This window comes from Drosophila elegans, unplaced genomic scaffold (genome assembly GCF_018152505.1).
Source record: "Drosophila elegans isolate 14027-0461.03 unplaced genomic scaffold, ASM1815250v1 contig_476, whole genome shotgun sequence".
Taxonomy (NCBI): domain Eukaryota; kingdom Metazoa; phylum Arthropoda; class Insecta; order Diptera; family Drosophilidae; genus Drosophila; species Drosophila elegans.
Genome location: NW_024545863.1, coordinates 4,887,933 through 4,904,585, shown reverse-complemented (window position 1 = coordinate 4,904,585; position 16,653 = coordinate 4,887,933). Strand labels below are relative to the sequence as shown.

General features: G+C 40.6%; 2 protein-coding genes across 3 annotated transcripts in view; both read right to left on the bottom strand.

Moving 5' to 3' along the window:
• Positions 1-16,653, bottom strand: part of LOC108137378 (obscurin) — a 123,004-nt gene that overhangs the window by 89,019 nt on the left and 17,332 nt on the right. For both annotated transcript variants that reach the window (XM_017259030.1, XM_017259031.1), the window contains exon 2: positions 13,009-13,085. The gene's annotated coding sequence lies outside the window, so the exon portion shown is untranslated. The remainder of the gene's footprint in view (positions 1-13,008; positions 13,086-16,653) is intronic.
• Positions 5,851-6,724, bottom strand: LOC108137380. The gene is made up of 4 exons (XM_017259033.2): positions 6,581-6,724; positions 6,343-6,522; positions 6,084-6,277; positions 5,851-6,019 (listed from the first exon to the last, which is right to left on the bottom strand). Exons 1-4 carry the CDS (start codon positions 6,629-6,631, stop codon positions 5,953-5,955), a joined length of 492 nt encoding a protein of 163 aa, XP_017114522.1. The 5' UTR covers positions 6,632-6,724; the 3' UTR covers positions 5,851-5,952.

The following is a 16,653-nucleotide window of genomic DNA, read 5'->3' as shown; positions in this document are numbered from 1 at the left end:
ACACGAAAAAGAAGACATTACGCACCGCAGTAACAGATAAAATAAAAAAAATAACAATAACAATAAAAAAATAATATTTTCGCAGCCATTGGTTTCACATTGTGGACCCATCGATGTCATTGTTTTCACACTTTTAATACACAGCATTTTGCACTTGCATAAATATTTGTTTGCAATCGATAAAGCTGCAACAGAGCGCTTTACTTTATACAAACCGGACTTTAATCAAGCCATCAAAATATGGCCAAATATACAAATTCAGAGCGGAGCTGGGTGCCAGAATACCGAGTCCGCCATCAGGATCCTAAGCCCATTAGCGAGTGACGGGAAAGGATTTTCGGCGGGTGAAATGATGAAGCCAAATGTTGCCAAGGCGCCAAAGGCGTCAAACGATAAAATATTCAGCAAGCGAGCTGAAAAAGCGGCAACAACAATGACAACATTAGTAACATTTGTTTGAATTAAAATGAAAACGCTGACAATCTCTGTGACTTTGAATGCCAAAGGCGGCAGCAGCTTGTCTCACCCAAAGGGGTGTGTGCGAGTGTGTGTATACGCTTAAATAGAATTAACATTCGTCTTGCCAGCAGCTACGAAAAAGCAAAAACAACAAAGCCGTGTAACCCTGCAGCCAACCTTTCACTAGAAGCGAAAACACGACAGCAGATTTCCTCGGCAGCTCACTCATTTTGCGCAGCCTGTCTGGTGCTTAGATCCCACGCTCACGCCCTTACTCCTCCCGCCCCCAGAAAATCACCCATCCGCCACCGAAACCCCAGCTAGCACTACCCACTTTTCCCGGGCATATCATTTGTATTCGAAGCATTGTGTCCTGTTGAACATTCTTAATTAGGTTAAATCTACTGTGCGACGCCGGGTCCTTGGGTTGGGCCCCAGGATTTGGGTCCCGAAGGGGTATGCCCCACTACACCCCTCTACACCCCACTACACCCCCTACCCCACACACACACACACCCTTTGCGGAAACCCGTGATGAAGTCAGTTCTCCGGGGAGGTGGCGCCCGGAACGCGTGTTCGCCATTTGGCATAATTTAGTATGCCGCCGGCCGCCAAAGACACAAAACTCATATTTGCAATTTAAATCCTGGAAATTAAACAATTACAAAGTTTATCGGTTGCAATCAACCTCACAAGCCCTCTGAAAAATCCTACCATGTGGGATGCCACTCATGCTACTAATAGGATACACTAAAATAAAAGTAAATATAACAACAAATATTTTCACTTTTGTTTAAACCGAATTAAAATGAAAACGAATCAGTAGTTTGCCAAACCAAATTTAAAGCATTGGCAAATACTTTTGAAGAATAAAATCACTTGGAGTTTAACAAATTGTATAATATAAGCTTACAAAAATTGTTGGTAAAATTAAATATGTTTGTTTTTTTGAACATTTTTATAATGTAACTCAGTAAATGTGAAGATCTTTATGAACCAAAGCGCAGACCCCCATTTTCATTTTTTTTGAGTACATTGCAGGGATTTTCGGAGTTTCCCGGAAAAGCCTGCCTGTCAGCCTGCTGCCAGCTCAAGTGCTTATTATAAATGAACTTAAATTAATTAAATCTTTAATTAAGAGTTTGCCATATTTTGTTTCAGTCTGTCTGGGCACACGTCTCGTCCCCATCAACTGGGCCATCATCATCAAGATGGTTTTGTTGTGTCTCCATTTCAGGCTCCATCACGAACAATATTAACGTCATTGTGTGGCCGGCCACTCCAGGTTCACTGCGGCGCCCAAAAAATGTTTTTAACTAAACTTTTACCCAAAATAACACAGCAAAACTCGACACGAAAACCATAGCCGTAAACGGCGACGTAACCATAACCGTAGAGCGTGCCAGGAGCAAAAAGAGAAACTTGAAATTCACTTTATTCGCGGGGCAACAGCAAGACAAGAAGACAAGGCCAAAAAACCAATGTGTATATAGTATATACTTGTGTGTATGTCAATGTCCTTTTCCTGTCCTGTTTTCCCTTATATCAAATTGAATTTCGCCCTCGGACACGGAAAGAGCCCAAGAATTCAAAATGAGGCCTTGGCGATATGTTTATGATGCCACTTGTCTACCAAATACAATTTTCGTATTTCTTGCACTTGGCGCTCATATTTCAGACCGTTGTTGCTTCTTGACAAATTTTGTCGCTTTTAAATTTGCTTTGACATATTTGGCCGACATCGAGTATGGGCTGTGTTATATTGAAAGGAACCCAAACACGTCCCACGTCTTTCAGGCAGTCCGGGAAATCGAATTAAAAACTCATCATTGCTCAATTTTGCTCGCTCCTTGTCTCGCAACCCATGACCAACATTTCTCCCAACCAGTCGCAGATGATTTGGGCTCGTGTCCTGCCTAAAATACCATTCATTCTTTGCCAGCTTTCCAATGCTCAGCGTCTGTGTGTTTGTGTTTTCCCTTTTTTTTATTGTTTTACTAGCAGAAAATCTGTTCTATTCGTACGTTTTTATTGTTGCTACGAGTAATTTAATGTGTATTGCATTTAAGCTAATATTTGAGTTGTTGCTGGGAGGTTTTAATGCCGCTTTTACGATCTTTTTATTGCCTTTTTATTTGCTGGCCCTGGACCTGACCTGGTCGGCACTGGTCAATGGCCAAAAGCAACTGTTCAGGGGATGCCCAACTTAACTCAACTAATTTTAGGCAATTACAGCCCAACAAAGGGATGAGCGGCAGCCTCTTTTATTAATTATAACTTCCTTCTGCCAATTGCTTTATTTATGAGGTCCAACACCGATATCAATCATCGTAAAGGCCATTCTGGGTATAAACCCTTTAAGGACGTATTTGACACACTTGGCTGGCTGCCTTATGGGTGAGAGCCAGCCCCATTCGGAATGCAAACAAAGATAATCTTTGCCACAATTTATTTACCTTTCGCTGACCAAACCAATTTACGATTTTAATCAAACCCGAGTCAGAGCAGGAGCTGCCATCAAAGCAAATAGTTGAGCTGCTGTTATTTGGCAAAGGGCAAAGGGCCAAAGGTCCAAAGTCAGCCGACTAATGCCCAGTGTCCAACCTAATTTGACGCTGAAGAGAAACGAGAGAGAGAATGAGACTGAATGTCCGCCTGTCTGTTTTTCCGAGCGTCTGTCTGTCTGTCTGACTATCTGTCTGTCCGTTTGTCCGCTTGTCCGTCTAACCAACTGACTGACGGACATCAACAGTCTGTGCATAATGCTTATTACCACAATCATTTACAGCACTCGGCCATGGCCCCTTTATACGAGGCCTGGTGCGGTGAGGATGGGTCTCTTGGTTGAAGTCCCATTTTGCGTGGAATGCAATATGCAATCTCCAGGCAAACGCACTGGACTCCCGCACATTAGTGAAAGTGTTGTGAGCAGTGAGAGAACAAGTCAAAACCCTCCCAACGCTCAGAGAAATAACGGATTTTAAACCATTTCACTTGTTATGTATCAGTAGCTTTAATTTTTCCGCTTCAATGAGTTCGAACATTCATATTTTTAGTACTCTTACTTGTAATGCATTGTAAAAACTTAATTTTAAATTTGATTATAATAAGGCTAATGGATGTGCACCATTTTCCTTGCATTTTTATTTTTTTCATTGTTGACAGTTTTATTGACCCTAGACTTTTGTTACCCGATAAAGCCATTATTAGCCCTTGGCTTTTTTGCCCAGTGTTGAGATGCAACAGTTTCCACTATTTAATGGCGATCTGCGAGAAGCCCACTCTCCAAATGGTTAGCACACATGCGCCCGGGTGTGTGTGTGTGTCTTGGAGTGGTGTCATATTGGCTATTATGAATTGTGCAATTGTCGTCAGCGCCAGCGAGATGCCAGACCCCATTCTGCGACGCTTTACGTTCCCCGCTTTCATTCTCCATCTCCAGTTGAGCCGACAGTCAGTCAGTCACTCCAGCTGCAACTCCTGCCCCAGCTTTTGCACCCACATCACTTTTTCTGTTAGTCACTTCTAGTGCTTGGTTTCATTCCGATTGCCTGCTCATCATCCAGCAGCTCTTTGTTTGGACGAGGACGAGTACGGCACACACGGCGTATACTGAATGCTGTCTGCGTTTGCGTTTGCCTTCGTTTTCCAGCATTTGCCGCCATTTTTCCTTTCACGCTACTGGATGGGTTTTTGTTATTGTCAGTGCAACTACTACTACTACTTTTGTTGCTGCTCGGCACTCCTAGTAAATGACTCTTCAACGTTTGTCGTATTTGTCTGGCAGCACTTTGAAGTGCCAAATATTTTTACATTTGTATACAGCTGCTTTTGTCATTTGTTTCGGATAAAACATCGCTTCAGTTCGCCGCCCTTCTGACAAATGCTCTTGCCCAAAAATCGCTGCCCAACCAGTTATGACATCGACGGCCCTCTAATTAAGCCAGCAAGTGCTAGCAATCAGTCAGTTAATCAAGCGAGCAAGTATTTAATTAAGTGCGGAAAGTGTTGGATGTGCATGCGATGGGCTTCATTATGGTCTTTACCCGTAAAACCTTTTACCGGCATTTCACAGGGTTCCGGTGGGGTAAGCAAGGTGTATCGCTATAACATTTATGCACTTTTCCCCGGCACATCAAAGTCATCAAATGGAACGAACGAACGAACAGTTCTGGCAATTCCTCGTCGCTCCATATACACACATATGTAACATATATTTAGTTTATCTGAATCTGTGCGCTCTGGGTGTGAAGCTGTCAGCTAGTTTGCATTCATCAGCAGCAGAGCCGGCAATTGAGTGACACCATCCTCGTATATCCGATATCATCAACCACATCATCATCATCATCATCATCATCATCATCATCATCATCATCATCATCATCATCGTCTGCAGTCGCATCTCAAAGATTTACATGACGGCAGTTGCAGTTCGTTCGCTATTCATTTGCTGGCAGCCCTTTTGATTGCTTGTATTAGTGATTGTCAGTTGGCTTAAAAGGAGGCGGATGACGGAGGAAGTGGGCGGGGCTGTCTATCCATTTGATTGCCATTGCCACACGCAAATCTCTTATGCTTATGAATATGCGCATGGTGAATAAAATTCCATGTTTGTCACTCCGCATTGATTGAAGTGTGAGTCCTGCGACACATATACGTCCTCTTAATTTCCCGAGTGCAACTATTATTGGTGTGCTCAAAGGAGCTTTGAGCGCTTTGAAACCAATTTATTGATTTCTCGCTGCGCAAATGAATGGTGCCCAAAGCTAAAACCTTGGGTAGTATTCCTAATTCCTAATTCCTAATTCCGAATACCAACTACCGACTGAATCCCAATCAAACAGTTCATACCCCATTGTGTATGCTGTCGACACTGGCTAAAGCATTTAAGCCATTAACACGCAAAGGTCGCCAAATGGTATTGATTATGACCGCTGGTCAGATGAAGGGGCCCTTCGAAACGATAACAAATAACAAATAACAATAACAAACAATCGGCACAAAGAGTCCGTGTTTAACTTGGGGTTTGGGTTCGTCTGGGGGGAAATTCACGTCTTCCATAAGAAAATGTTTTTGCTTTCACTGTCTAGCAGTTATCGCCTGGGAAATCATTTAAGGATAAGTAAAAGTATTTTTGAATTAAAGTTAAATGGTAGCAAGCTGTTAATTAATCCAATCGCATGTTATTACCATTCCCATTCGATAGTGTTCAAGTTAATTGCCCGTTAAAGTCATTAAAAATGTTTTAATATTTTAATAAATGATTTGGGTCGACTCCCACTGTACAAGGTTAAAATCAAAAGTATTAACTTAAATATACTAAATCGAAATATGTCTTTCACCCAATCACTAACTGCTAAAATAGGAATTCTATAACAATGGTAGCACCAATCAATTTTTGAATTTTTTACAAACTAAAAATCAAAAACATATCTAAAGTCATACAAAATACTCATGACATTGATCATTTACAGACTTTTTCTCCAGAGCACATCATGAGCTTCTGCGTCTATTTTTTAAAGCCCTTTTCCTTGCTCTCTTCGAGGGTTTCAGGAAAGACCTGCGGGCACAAGGACAACATAGAGCTGATCGAAGTGTGGGAGCTGCACTTAATCAATAATTACCATTCGCCCAAGGGCATGTAAACGTTGCACACGCAGGCGTTCACCAAATGCAGAACGCCGGCGATTACGCCGAAGGCGCTCGATAGGTAGAACATGGGTAGATACTCGTTGCCACAGTGATCGATCATTGCCACCAGCAGGGTGACGCCGGTGCCCAGGCAGACGATCCCGCTGGCCCAGTTGAAAGTCATCGCCTGAAAAACACACTCGTTGAGCATTCATCACCACCAATGGCCCAAACCCATCTGAGTGTACGCACAATTGGATCGAGGCCCACGGTGGTGCAGCACAGCCGGAATATAACGAGCACCGTGTTCTGAAAGGCGATGGCGGGCAGCATAAAAGTGTACATCCACACCGATATCCCGTACTCCTCGCCTCGAACACAATGACTGGATAGGATTCGGATGAGGAGCAACAGGGCCAAGACCTCCAGCACCTAATGGTCAAAGCTATTACTAGACCATTACTCATTAAAAGATTGCAATTGCAGTCACCGCCGTCAGTAACTGCAGCACAAAGTTCAAGATACGAAAGGGGAAGCTCATAATGGTAACCAGAAATTTTGTTATGCTCCTTGACAATAAAAACAAATATGCCTTGAAATTTATAAATACTATCTGTTTGTTTAGTGTGACCAACTCCTTTGAAACTATAATTTTAAAGCTTTTGGACACACTAGTCTCTTGTAAATCCATCTGTTTTCATTTTAAAAAATGATTTAGAAGATATAGTTGACTTCAAAATGAAACAAGTTAACATTCATGGTCCAATTTCGTGAGTAAGACCAATTAATAAAATGGCTTTCGCTATGAGTTTGCAATTTGGGATTCCGCATAAGGACTGTTTATCTGTTTATCTACTTGGCAGCAACATTTTATTGTTTTCAGTTGTTCCTTTTTATTTTTCATTTTGTTTTGGCCCCGCTAATCTAATTGGCCTCGATGGCGCTTGTTGAGTGGAGTCGTTGCCCTGCTACGCATTTGTTGCTTTGTTTGCACTAATTTCATTACTTGTGGAATGTGGCGATGATTTCATGCAATTTAAAGCCACATTTTTCAGTGGCAAAGTATTTAGCATAGTACCTGACCAAACCGGACCGTCGAAACCTGGGGACCAAGAGCTCAAGAGCCGTCCCAAAACCAGCTAGAGTTGTTGAGCTGGGTCCCACCGAATCCACTCCAAGCTTTTATAATAATTGCCTGTTGACACGGGATGGCCGAGGGGCAAAGTTAGAAGCCACGGCAAAATGGGGCTTTTCGGAATGCCGACTGGGATCGAGCAATGGAAATGCCGTTGATAAATGAAATTTTCAAAACGTGAACCAACAAAGGGGACAAAAAACAAACGAAAACCAAGCCGAACCGGACCGAACACAAAACAAGCGGAAAAAGGGGCGGCAAATATAATTTAATTTGTTCGCATTTCAAAAGGTGCTCAGCCCCGTTTCTTTGCCCCTCTTCTATATCTGAAACTAGGTTTGGTTAAGCGTTGATTGAGCAAAACACTTCAATTATTAAACAAAACAAATCATTCTATTGATCGATACTTTTGCCAGTCGATTGCAGAGCTGGAAAAAAACTGTTTCAAAAGACATATATTTTGTCAGCTTTGTTGCTAAAATTGCATATTAGCCAAACATGACAACGCTTCGCCTTTTTCAGTGAAATTTATGGAAAAATGTGGCAAAGACAAAAAACTTGAGAGAGATGCAAAGTGAAGTGAACTCCCAAGAGCGGCAAAAAAGGAGAAGAGAAATGTTCTCGAATAAACAACAGCGGAAATGTAGGCTATGATTTGCTTACTTGCCAGCAGGTCAGGGGCGTGGGCTGTGGAGGAACTGTGAAGGGGGCCCATCTGCCAGGGGAGTTGGACCAATGACAAAGGCGGTGTGTGGCAAAAGTTTACTCAGTCAGGGAGCTGGTGTAACATAAATCAAATGCATGTACCATTTTCGTACTTTCCGCACACATATCCTGATCCTGTGCAAGTGCATTGGGCAGGCCCAAAGCAGGACAACCGGTGGAGGAAGGACGAACCAGGAAGGACGGTATATTGGTGGGCGTGGGCGTGGACTGTGCGACAGTAAGTGTGAGTGGGAGTGCGTTGTGTTTTGTGCACATCCGTTAACTTTGTCATTTTTGCTCATTTCCTTCCGGCATGTGCAAGAAAACTGCAGCCAGCAGCAGTAGCAGCAGGGGCAAGCGAGCAAACGAGCAAACGAAATGATTCCCAGCAGCGCTCCACTGAGCCACTGAGCCACCGAGCCACTGAGCCACTGACAAGCCGTAAGCCGTAAGAAAGCCAACCGAACAACTACAAACACAAGGCTGACTGGCGAAACAAAAGCAATGCGGAAAGCGGCAATAAGTTGGGGGCATAACTTTCGGTGCCTTCAAGAACACACACTCCAGTGGCGTGCGAACTGGGGGGTTTTATGGGTACGAAATGTAATGTTATAGTTCTCTTTGAATACTCTTAACAGTTCTTTATTTTTTATGGTGCAACTTATAAGTTAATTAATAAAAATAGTTAGCAGCTTACTTATTTTTAAAGAATGTATCTTAAGTAAACTAAAACTGTTCAACATTTGTTTTTACCTCAAAAATATAAAAATTTTTAATTTAGATCGGCAAGTATTGTAAAGTTGTAATACAGCATTAATTACAACCACAGAGTTTCATAATTAAGAAACCAAATAAACATTTCATAATTTCATTTTTTAATTATTCTTCTACACTTCTACACTTTAACTAATTTTTTTAAATAGACATAAAAACCCTTACGAAAACAATGGTTAAACTAGGGTAAAAATACAATAAAATCCCATTTTTTTTAAAGCTTGAAAAAATAAATCCCATTAGGGACATTATTTAACTGTCAATTGTTCAATAACAATTATTAAAACATATTTATAAATACTTCTCAGTAAATAATATCGGGAAAAAAACCTTTAAGGCCCCCTTGTAAAAGCCAACGCCACTGAATGAAGAGATGAGAAAGCGCAGAGCATTTTGCATGAAATTAGAGTCGTAAGACACAACAAGAGCCGGCAAAAAGAGTAGGGTCTATAACTTGTTGGAATTTAATTATTTTGCAGTTGCTGTTTCAGTGGTGCAACTTGGTCACGGGGGTCTTATTTTTTGTACATTACACACCCTTTCATCCCCGAACCCCCCTCCTGCCGGGAATCATGTGCCAAAAATAGCAAAACTTTGCTGCAATTTTCATTCGCATTTATTGTGTTGACATGCTGCCACACTGCGTATACGTATCCTTGATGCAGCCATACAATTTATTTATTTAAGTTGAGTTGAGTGGCGAGGAGCCGGTGAAGGCTGGGAAAATTTTTGCCGTATGTTTACGTTTAAGAACTGGAAAGTAAAAATATTTGTACACTTTCCGTTGTTTGCCGTTGCTCGTATCCGATTAGATGTCCTTACTGCTCAAAGGGTAAAGAGCTGAACCATCGTTAATTCCCACGCCATCTGCATTGCCAGAGAGCATATGCATTCAAAGTCAAAGCCACATTAATTAGCATGCTTAGGTGACTTTTATCAAAAACCAATTAAATCCACACACTCGCTCACTCACGGGCACAAAGTAAAGTTGATAATTAAATGAATCTGTGTGAGTGGCTTTGAGTTCAAAGTTGGCAGCTAGCTAAAACTCTGTGAACATAATTTGTTCTTTATTTTCTCTGTGCCAGCACTTGGTATAATATCACATGCGAAACGGTGACGTTTTTAAAAATATGCATGGCAAAAGGATGAAATAAAAAATCACAAATAACATTATTAACGTTAAATTAAACTTTGGAATTTTGTTTTTGTTTTTGCCACTGCCAGACAGAGTTGAGAGGATTGAAAAGAAAGTAAAGGAGTAACTTTTCGGAATGCCTGAAAGTACATTAAAACAGAGACCGGAAGTTAAAACCAAAGGCTTGTTGATGTTTACCCTAATTTGCGGCTCACTCTGAAAACATAATCAAAGACATCAGATGGAGCCACAAAGAGTTGGTCCTAAATCGAGCATCTTACCTAGTCGACTTCTACTTTTCCAGATTTTTTTTCGCACAGCTTTTCCACAGACGCTCAGCCCCGCCCACTCGTATTTGTCAAGTTGCAAGCGTATGCGTGACACGTAGTAAATTAAATGTGAAACTCTGTAGCAGAGTGTAGCTAACTGAGAGTTTAGTGTTTGTGTAAGTGTATGTGTAGTAGCTGAGTTTGAGTGGCTACAAAGAATGTTGTTAAGCACAGCTATAGCTACTATATCCCCGATTCCCTGCCCCGGCTATAAATCATCAAAGTTCAACGTTTGCCATTTTGTCTACAATGTGTGTGTGTGTACGAAATAAGTGTGTGTGTGTGCGGCTGTGTTTGTGGGAGTGTTTGTACAAAAATGTGTTTGCTTTGCAATTTCCTTTTATTTATTTAAAGTTCTTTAGCAAACCCACCCTCCCTTTTCCCGCTGGCAGGCGGCAGGCAGCAATGTTCACATTAAGTTTTCTGCCAAAAGTTTTAACAAGTAATCTTTTAATTAAGTGCCAGCCATCCTTAGACATCTCCTCAGACACTCTGGCATTCAGAAATCCTAGAATTATGAGAGCAACAGGAAGAATGCCGGGAAAAACGCACAAATCTAATTTGATTAATGGTCAAATGCTAAGCTTAATTAGTGGAAACAGCAGCGAAAAACGCGCCAAGCCAACTGGAATCGACATTAATGGTAGCCACAAACACAAATACAGGGAGAATAAGAAATTAAATAAATAACCACAAAACAACAACTAATTGCACCACAAACGACAATGAAAAAAAAACAACCAGCGAAAAAGAGAGCGGAAGAAAAAAGGGAAAAAGGAAAACCTGAAATATTTCGCAACTAATAAAAACATTGCGGCGTACTAAATCAACTGGAAAACTGTAAAGCACATTGAAACAAAGGTGCGCGAGAAAAGCGTAGGAGCACACAAAAAATGCTGTGGAAGACCACAAGATACCCAGTATATTTTGTTTAGTTTTTATAATATATACAAAAATAGAAACTTTATGAAAGCCTTCTCAAATTTCAACTTATATAAACATTTATTTAAAAACTTTTCATTAACAATATATTTTCTTCAGATTTTCAGAAATATAATATCCCCTCCACAATTGCCAGGTATAAAAAGAAAACCAGGTGGAGGAGGCGAAAATAAATGAGAAAGATGGTAAAGAGTTTTCCCAAGGGGGAACAGAAATAATGGCAAGTGACATTTAACATTAGTTTTCCTGCGCCATGAACAATTATTTTTTCCTGTGTCCCTAATTAAAGAGATTGTCATGAATTATAATTGCAGCACTTAAGCAGAGCAATGCCATAAATGCATATATGCAACGATATCCATTCGCTTAAATTGTTCGGTTTAGTTCTTTTTTTCCGCTCAGTTTCGCTCGCAACTGAAGTCAATGTACCCACATCATGCTGTTTTCGCTTTTTTTCTGCCATTCTAAAGCATCGGATCACATTTCATACAATTGCGAACCGGAGTTAACATTTTCGTGAGAGTTTTTTTATTGTCGAGTAATTGGACTCCACTTTCAATTGCTGTGATCCCTAAGCGTCTCTTGAGTTTTCGACCTTAATTGCACTTTAGCAACGTTTCTGGCTTGTTTGTGTTTGACCAAATTTCATTGCTGCTGCTGCCGCTCCCTCTTGATCGATTGATTGATTGATTGATTGTTTGGCCGACTGTTGTTCAAGTGCTCCGGCCAAGGGAGAAAAATATTTGCATAGACTTAACTAATTTCCGAGTGCAGTCCACTTGACCAAATGTTTAACCCAACACAAAGAGTTTAAAGTTTTGTATAATCGTTATAAGCCTATCGCAAAGTAAAGAGTCTTTGGCTAAATTGACAGAAGGTCATAAGCTGAGCGACAATCATAATTAAGCTTCCCGGCAAACGATTTCAATTAGCAGGAATAACAACATCCACACAGCTGGCCAAATCAGCCAATCTCTCGACCTTTTTGGTAAAAAGTGCAAACACGAAATGGAAACTTGTACAAAGTTTAGCGATAGCTGGAGACTCACCAGCTGCCCCTAATTAAAGCCGAAAATCTCTGAAATCTCCAGTAAAAAGCGGCAAATATGAGGGGAAAGTTCAAGCGACGCTTAACCACTTTTCCAAGATAAACGACACTTTTGCCAATTTATTTGGGCCACTGCTCAAAGCTTTTTGGCCAGCACATTTTTGGGGTATTTTCGGGTAACATTTCAATTTCCTAGCCCATGAGTAATGGCAAATTTCCAAGAACTGCTGGCCGTGATAGTTGCCATTTATAAGCCATCGAAATATAAGCCCAAGCCCAAATCGAGGGCTTGTGGCTAAGTTTTATGGCCGTCTAATTGAGCTAATTGCTTAAAAACTGCTGTACATATTTAAGCTGAATTTCTCAGGGGTATTTTATAGACACAGAAATGCATTTTGTCAGTAGCCCGTCATTCAAATATTTATAGGGGAGGAACTGAACAGATTTCATATTCAATTTAAGCGAGTTTATTAAATGATATTTCCTCGTAAGCTGACAGCTTCGCTCAGAATCACTTTGGTTTTCCTCGATGACAAACCAGACATTGACACGAGAATTCACTTTTGAGCAAGCACACACGGTTGGCTGTGCAGAAACTTAATAAAGCTGCATGTTAATATTCATACCATTTCAAATTCATAACATTTCAAATTCCCGTACCCCACTTTCGGCACTCACAAACGTCACAACCACTGATGTATCTAGATATGAATGCATATTTGTGGTACATTTTCAACCAAACTCAATACTCATTTAATTTTGGGACTAATATTAATTGAAGCCATCAAAAATGCCCGAGTGTAATAGCTGATATAAAAAATAAATAATTTAACGAAAATTTAATTACCTGATGGCTATTTGTTTTGGCCGACGTCGGTTTTAATTGCTATCGATGCGACAATGGCGACGACAAGATCATGTGGCCTAAAAACGACAAAAGGGTTGAATATCAGTACAATTATTTAATAAATAATGCAGTGAAAATGTGTGCGTGAGGGGCATGTTATGAATGAAAATATGTATTTGGGGTCAAGAAAATTTGCAATTCAATATAAAGGCAGCGTGAAAACGCGGCGGATCTAGGACCACCGCATCCGCAATCGCTAAAATTAATTTAAATTTTATTGCAGCAAAGGAAAAAGGATAAAGGTTGATGATGAGGATGAGAATGAGGATGAGAAGGTGTAAAACAAATCTGCAGCCTTCCCCGCAGGACGAGTGAAATATGCAGATCAACTCGGCTGTCAAGTGGCGAGAGCGGAGTGAAGTGGAGTGTATTTCCAGCAAAAGCCAAACATTTATGAAAATGCAAAAGCGTTTTTAAGGTTTACCCCAGGTAAGCTGCTGCAGAGCGATATTAATGTGAATGGCTGCCAAGCTAAAATAAAATAACACCGAAACTAAACTGGCAGCAACTGCTGGGGGATAGCAAAAAACAGAGCATGAATTGCGGTTTAAGCATTGAATTATGAATATTTCTTTACCTCGACCCCGACCTGGATTTTTCGGGTGCCAGCGAACATTTATCATCCTGCCAGCCGAGATTCTGATTAAAAGCGAGAAATGTTTCGTAATAAACCCCCAGCCAAACGAAACATAACGAAACGAAACGAGTCAAAACCACGGCTGTCTCTTATTCACCAAATGCAAAATCGCAGCTCACGAAAATGTACGCATCAAAATTGCAAGAGCCTCTGCCCCAAAAATCTGTGCCATGACTTTGAACCTTGTTTAAAAACGTGAAATTTGGCGCATTTCCCAGCTTTGTTTGGATGAATGATTACGTATAATGAAGAGGAGAAAATTTGCATTCAATTTGTAAAGCAATTCACTAGCTTCTTATGCTAAATGGCACTGGCATTATATAAATTAGACAAAAGCGAAAACTTTTCGAGCGGCGAGAATTGTAACCTCCGACCATAAGCTCAGCCCCGGGGCCTCGAGCACTATAATTGGCCCAACTTTTGCTCGGTTAGCATGAAAACTCATTTATTTCAGCGCAATCAACACATATACACTGACGAGCCGGCGGACAGAAAGTGGAAGTTATAGCAATTAGCGGGCTCAACTGAATGGAGCCAAAAGAATTAGGCAACAGTTCAGAGTCCAGACCGTTGTTGCCAGGCAACATCGCAAAAAAGGGAGAAAGTGGGACTCAAGCCAATTGAAGAATGGATGCCATGAAAGGATGTTTATCTTTTCTACGAACTAGCCATTCTTGCGCCTTTGAGTAATTTGCTATATACCATTTGCACAATAAGAAAATACAAAAATATCAATTCATTAACTTGAAAAACCCTAAGCTGTTCTAAGCTTTATAAAAATTTGTGAGTCTTGATCAATGACACACAACACAAGTACCAAATAATAAAGGAATATAATCCACGAGTAATAACAACTTACATATGCCTTATGCTTATGCTCTTGGTAAAAAAGTAATGTTGCAAATAAAAAACTATTTCGGGACTAAAAGTAATTAAGGAAAGATTATCTACCCTAACCATCTATTATCAAGAGTTCTATATATAAATTACAAATGTAATTAGCTTATTGTTCCAAATATTTCATCGATGTCCAATTGTCCCAATCCCATTTAGTTTGCCATTAACAACGGATGATAGTTTTCTCACAACACTTTTCATTCTTTTCTGAATATTTATAAATATTTGGGATATCAACATTGTATTGATTTACTGAATTTTGTTCATTTTTCAATAGCTGACTGACCAAACTCATTAAGGTCTTTTCATATTTTTCCTATATGAGAGCGCTTTGTCTCTGCAATGTGGTCCTTTGTTTTCGTTCCGGAAAAAAAAAATTGTCATTTAATTAAGTCGGCAGACAGAAAATAATTTGCGCAATTTATGCACGACAGCAATTTGCATAATGCAGCGCAACAAATCACAAATCAAATGTTTATTAATGCCCAGACATGGACTGAAATCCACAACCAGTAGAAATTTCAATCCGTATCCATATCGTTTTGCATTTTGCAAACACGCTTCGCTGGCCTGTCCTCATGAATTATGTGAAAACAACTCAATCAAAATGCAAACTGTCAAAATAGGGCTGTTGGAAAAATACCAAAAAAAAAAAAAAAAAAAAAAAATTATAAACAAACAGCTAGGAACAAATGAATTAGCCATATCTATGCTCCTGCCCATGAGAGTGTGACTGACGGCGTGATAACGCGTTATTACACTATAAAATCATTAATACGGCGGCTCTAATGTCGCGGATATGTAAATGCGGTCCCTGTCACGCGAAACGCTTATAAAATACAGTATAGACAACGAGCCCAGAAATACGGCATTAGCTGCCTATAGTCGAGATCCTTTGACAACGCCTACCATTTGAGCCCATTACCCAACACTTTGGCCATAAAAATAAGTGTGTGCGCCAGTGCCAAGGCAACGAAATCTATTAGTTTTCCGAGGCTTGGCGGAAGTTCCAGCCAAGGATGAGGTGGAAAGCACTGAAGAGCTGTGACAATTCCGTAAATTTGATATGCGCAATTTTTTGGCAAGCGAGGACACAAAGACACAGGACGAAGGATGAAGGACGAAGAACGAAGAACGAAGGACTGAAAGAGTGTTCATATAACTACCAAACCGCCTGGCAACCTGTTGCCGCTTGTTACGCACTTTTATGACGCCAGCGGGTGGGCTCGAGTGGATTGCGTGTGTGTTTCTAGGCCCAGCCCTGGGAAAAAGCCTCCTCAGAGTAGGCCTCATTAAAGGTAATATGCCACATGATGCGCTGATGGAACTCTCACACGTCCTTTTCGCAGGTTGCTATAACATAATCAGTAGTCAGGCCTTCTGTATGGTTTCATGTCTTTATTAACGCTCTAACTCTCTTGAAATATGAAAACACAAACTATTCCTGCTTAGATGAAATCTCACATTTCAAGAAAGCAATTTTTTTGTGAATTAAAATATGTTTATTTAACTTTTGTTTTGTGTGCTATCTCAGCATTTGATATGCAGAGAAAAAGTGCATAAGTTTTTGCAAGGCCCCGATATACGTATAGCTTATACTTTGGCAAATCTCAGTGCAAGACAAAAGTAGCCAACTCGACTTAAAAACTTTCTTTTTTTGCCTTTCCTGTTGGAGCTTTTGGCATTTCTTATGCAGCTGATTGCATTTGGCCAAGAGCAGCGGGACAACAGCAGCAGCAGCAGCAGCAAAGGCAACTGCAGCTTGCAATTGAATTTTATAACAAACAATTTTACGCTTTAAGCACACTAGAATGTGCTACCAATGAGGCCACTGCCTTGAAGTGCCCGGAGTGCGTCATTGACTTTGCCTCTTTTCTCTATTTATCGTTATTTACCATTAGCTGTCTTGCATACACCCGCACACCCGCCTTCAATTTCTGCACGGACCTGACTTTCCACGGACTCTGTAACGACCACAATAAGCATTCTGGCCCAGCAACTTGCGCTCGCCTTCATTTTCTGTGGTTTCCTCTTCGGCAAACCTAAGGGTA